A 5249-nucleotide genomic window follows, 5' to 3' on the forward strand; every position below is an offset into this window, starting at 1 on the left:
GGGGGGGGGGCTCTGCAACTTCCCTGGCTGCTTCTTGCTCCTCATGGCCCGACTGAGGGCTGCTGGGAGCAGGGGGCAGGGCTTGTTGCATGTGCCCACCCCCCTGAGCTCCTTACTGCCAGAGCTCCGCTCCTGTAGGAAATGACCCCTGGGTAGCCATGTTAGTTTGTCTGTAGCAGTAGAAAAGAGCAACAGTCCAGTAGCACCTTAAAGACTAACAAAATTTGTGACAGGGGATGAGCTTTCCTGAGTCACTGCTCACTTCTAATTTCCTGGCATCCTCATTTTACAATTTGTGGTGAAACCTGCTTTTCCTATATTTTGAAGGAAAGTGTGGTATGCTTGGCGTGTGCAGGAAATCCAGTTCATGTCAGACAATGTGTGATCTGTGAGAGCCCGCTTCCTGAAGCACAAACGGTAGGATGCTGCTTCAGATTTCCTCTTCAACCACCTGAAAATTGTGTGTTCCATTTTGAAACACCAGAGCTGGCTGGCAATACAGTTTGCAGTCCCCACTGTTTGGATGAGAGATCTAAATACTACTTAAAGTGCTGTCTAATTTGGCATGATGGAATTAGACCTGAAGGGGTTAATGCCAAGCTCATGGCATCCAGGCATCCTTTTTTATAGATAGGAACAACCACCGCCTCCCCCCATTCGCTTGGCACCCTCCCTGTTCTATCGATATAGGTAAAAAGGTGTGCTAGGAAGGGTGCCCACCAATTCATATTTTCCTTCAGAAACTCAGGAGGGATTCCATCAAGGCCGGGGGCCTTTCCTCTTTTAAGTTGGCCTATCAGTGCTGAGATCTCTGCTGGGGAGACTGAGGGCCAGCTAGGCAGGTCACTGAAAACTGTGGACATAAAGGAGGGGGTATGATTATCATGGTACAAGTTCTGGAAATGAAAGATCCAGGTTTCAGGGGGAATATAAGATTCCCTCGTTAAGGTACCCACGACACCAAACTGGCTCTTATATGATCTCTAGAGTGAAAATAGGTTTCTTATTTTTGAGAAGATGCTGCACCAGTAAGAAATGCTTAGATTCCTCAGTAGCTTCAGTGAAACTAGTTAAGTGGTTTAACTGAAACACAGTAATAAAAGAAAGGATAAAAGAGAATATCCATGACTAGCCTATTTAAGGCCACCCAGCAGCAGTGGAGAGGTGGGCTGGATGCACTACAAACAAAACAATTAGGAATTATTTTTCAAATAGCCGTGGTAAATACAATGGAACCTATCCCCTTTGAAAGCCCCTATCACCCTCCTCCCTGATCTGGACAGCCCAGGCCAGCCTGACCTTGCCGATCTGGGAAGCTAAGCAGGGTCAGCCCTGGCGAGCATATGGATGGGACTCGCAATGTTCCCTCTAAGCTGCAGAATCTTGTGGGCCAAAATTCCACTTCATGAGCCAAAAGACCTACTAGGATTAAAGTTGTGAGCAAGTCTACATTTAAAAAAAAAAACAAAGGAAGGAAGGAAGGAAGGAGATGTGGAAAGAAAGCAAATAGATGGAGAGAGAGGGAAGGAAGGAAGGGGCCCCTCACAGCACCCCCATGGCACTGGGTGAGAGGTGGACATGTGGCCTGGGATTGACCCCCCCCCGACCTCCTTCCCTGCCATAGAAGGGGCCCCTGAAGTCCCCAATGGCACTGGCTGTGGAAGGCCCTCAGAGGAGCCCTGGGCCACGTTCCCAGAAGGCTGTCAGGGGGGAGGCAGACACATGGCCTAGGCGCCCTGGACCTCCTTTCCTGCCATACAGGGGGCCGCCAAAGCCCCACCACCACGGCACTGGCAGTGGGAAGCCCTCAGAGGAGCCCTGGGCCACATTCCTGGAAGAAAGCCATCGAGGGAGGGAGGTGGGCATGCGGCATGGGCAGGAGAAAGCGAGCAGTGACAAGCCACCTCTGAACACCTCTCGCCTTGAAAACCCTACAGGGTCACCATAAGTCAGCTGTGACTTAACGACAAAACAAACAAAAAAGCGGGGGCAGGGGGCAGGGGGCGGGGCTTGTTGCATGTGCCCGACCCCTGGGCTCTTTACTGCCGGAGCTCCGCTCCTGTGCGCTCCTGCAGGAAATGACCCCTGGTTTCTATAGTTTTCATCAGGTTCAGATTCAAGATTGCCTTCTGGAATCTTCAATGCAAGTGTTCTCTCTCTCTCTCTCTCTCTCTCTCTCTCTCTCTCTCTCTCTCTGTGTGTGTGTGTGTGTGTGTGTGTGTGTGTGTAAAGTGCCGTCAAGTTACAGTCAACTTATGGTGACCCTGTAGGGTTTTCAAGGCAAGAGACTAACCCAGGTGGTTTGCCACTGCCCTCCTGGAGTTCTTTGATGGTCTCCCCTCCAGATGCTCACCAGGGCTGACCATGCTTAGTTTTCAAGACCTGACCAGATCAGGCTAGCCTGAGCCATCCTCCTGAGCTCATTCAGTCCTATGGAGGTGGATTTTTGTGGGTTTTTCTTGATAAGATAAATGTTTTCTCTTTTTTCTCATAGTAACTATTGTTTGTTTTTAGCCTGCATTTAGTAGAGAAGCGCCCCCACCGCTGTCCAGTCGCCGGAGAAAAACCACATCCTGTTCAAAATGCGGCCAGGCTAATGACCAGGATGCTCAGTTCTGCGGCTGGTGTGGAGCGAAGGTATCATGAGTCTCCTGAGGAGTTTTGCATGTATGTCATTCGAGCCGGAGCGGCCAAATTTCCTTCAGGATCAGAAATGCTCTAGGCTCAGCCCTGCATAACTTTGGGACAAAGTAATCTAGCCGCTACTATGAAATTCCTTACCAAATATTTACTTTTCTTTTTTGCCTATGGCCCAATAAAACTTTATCAGGGTACATGGAACTTTATAAGCAACATTCACATACAATGTTAAGCATATTTTAGCAATATTTGCTCACATCTGGATGTTCCCCAGATATGAAAGGCAATCCAGATTTTCACTGTATCTCCAGAAAATATTAGAGACTCTTGCCGATTTCCCACAAGTGCTGCTCCACGCACGCTCCTCCCTTTTGCCCCGATGGTATGTGTCAATTTCACACAAGATGCTGCGTGGCCGCATTTTGCCCCAGAGCTTTGTGTGATTTCCCCCGTGTCTACTCAATCCTCAAAAAACAGGATTGAGTAGACGCAGGAAAAATCATGCAAAGCTGCGGGGCAAAATGCGAGGCCGCGCAGCAGCTTGTGTGAAATTGACACGTACCATCGGGGCAAAAGGGAAGAGCGAGCGTGGAGCAGCGCTTGTGGGAAATCGGTCTCTGCCTTTAATTTTAGGTAACTTCACTGGAGTTAGTGCCATCTATAAATAAGTGCTGTACTGTTTTCTCTTATTCCACGTTGAAAGAGGGGCAGAAAGGGTTTTTGAATAAAGTCTGAGTCCCGTGGCACCATTAAGACCAACAAAGCTTTAATTCCGGGTATAAGCTATCATGTGCATGCACCCCTCTTCAGATAGATCCAGGTGTGCAGCCATGTTGGTCTGAAGCAGAAGAGCAAAGTTTGGGTCCAGGGGCACCTTTAAGACCAACAGCATTTAATTCTGGGTATAAGAAGTAGATGCACACTTCTTCAGAGGCATACTGAAGAATAGGTTTTTGTGACTTTTAAATCCTGAAAGCTTATGCTACAATAAAGTCTGTTAGTCTTAAAGGTGCTACTGGACTTTTTACTATTTTGCAGCAACAGACTAACACGGCTAACCCCTCTGGAGCTTCTGAACCTAGTGATCTTAAATCTTTTACTTTATTTTTATTAGATCAAAATATAACATACATAACCTAACATGTTTCTTACTCCCAGTTACAGAAAGACACAAAAAGGCATTAAAACTCATAAAATGTGTAAGGAAATACTTTCTCTCTTACCTTAGTACTCCACAACATTATAAACAATATGCAACATTCGGACCTAGCTAAATATAGAAAATTATTTCTCTGAGCCCTTTGATAATGTTAATCTAGTTAATATTGCAATATTAAACACACACCAGAACCATTCACTTTTTCCCATTTTGCTGTTATGGCCAGTTTAGCAGCAATAAATGTTCAAAAGTTTTTCAGAGTGATAAATGAGCTCTGAAAAAGCAATGAGACCTTCGAAATAACCCAGTAGGGTATATTACAACCCAGCGCTTCATGAACATACTGAATCACAATTTTCCAAAGCGAATAAATGTTTGGATGTGACCAAAAAGGTGTGGAAAATATGCCATAGTGAGCTACCCTGCCATCACTGGTTCCCTTCTATTTCTGTATATGGTGGCTAACCTATCTGGAGTGAAATACCAATGAAAAAAGCTACAAAAGAAATGTTCTTTTAAACGCATAGAGATGTTTAGGTACAGTACAATTCCATATCCACCTCCAAATCAATATTGATCTGTAAATCCCTATTCCATTTTCTAATGTAACTTAAAGAAGCAATTTATGGATTTACTAATGAGGAATACATTTTATTGATTAAACTACCAAGTAGGTGTTAAGTGCTCAGTATAAAGTCAAATGCTGTTTTTTTGCATTTAAAGCACTGTATTTCCTAAGTATCTGATGTGAAAAAATCTCCAATAATGGTGGTCTCTCCCACAATTTTATAATTCCATATTATAATTCCATATTATATATCTCCATCCTTGTTAAAAAAATTCCTGAGGGTTCATATTATGCCAAGAATTAAAGTTAGATAAACAGAGGACCCTCAAGAATTTTCAGGGGACACATCTCATTCCCCTTCCCCTCTATTTCCACTTTCCTTTCCCTGAAAGTCCCCACAGTCTCTCCCCTTTCCCTTCTTCCTACTCTACTTCCCACCCACCAGCCAATCTACCTTTATCTGCCCCCAGTCTTCAACTTTCCCTCCTTCCTTCTACCTGGCAGCCTCTCCACTCACTGACCACCTCAGCAAGATGGAGGGGAAAAACCTTCCTCCCTTTCAGCAGTGGTAGGTGGTGGGGTCAGAGTGAGTGGCAACTGAGAAGATGTTCCTGGAGTGTTGCTCTCATGGAGAGCCAGTTTGGTGTAGTGGTTAAGTGGGCGGACTCTAGTCTGGGAGAACCGGGTTTGATTCCCCACTCCTCCACTTGCACCTGCTGGATGACCTTGGTCAAGCCATAGTTCTGTCAGAGCTATTCTTGAAAAAGAGCAGTTTCTGTCAGAGCTCTCTCAGCCCCACCTCCCTCACAGGGTGTCTGTTGTGGGGAGGGGAAGGGAAAGGAGTTTGTAAGCTGCTCTGCGACTCCTTTGGGTAGTGAAGGG

The 5249-nt window shown here is 45.9% G+C and overlaps 1 protein-coding gene across 1 annotated transcript in view; it reads left to right on the top strand.

Annotated features, from left to right (window-relative positions):
• Positions 1 to 5249, top strand: part of DZANK1 (double zinc ribbon and ankyrin repeat domains 1) — a 59917-nt gene that overhangs the window by 28147 nt on the left and 26521 nt on the right. The window contains exons 11-12 of the mRNA XM_015410560.1: positions 328 to 417; positions 2515 to 2637. Coding sequence (XP_015266046.1) covers positions 328 to 417; positions 2515 to 2637 — 213 coding nt within the window. The remainder of the gene's footprint in view (positions 1 to 327; positions 418 to 2514; positions 2638 to 5249) is intronic.

Source organism: Gekko japonicus, unplaced genomic scaffold, assembly GCF_001447785.1.
Source record: "Gekko japonicus isolate JY-2015 unplaced genomic scaffold, Gekko_japonicus_V1.1 scaffold3457, whole genome shotgun sequence".
In the NCBI taxonomy this organism is placed as follows: domain Eukaryota; kingdom Metazoa; phylum Chordata; class Lepidosauria; order Squamata; family Gekkonidae; genus Gekko; species Gekko japonicus.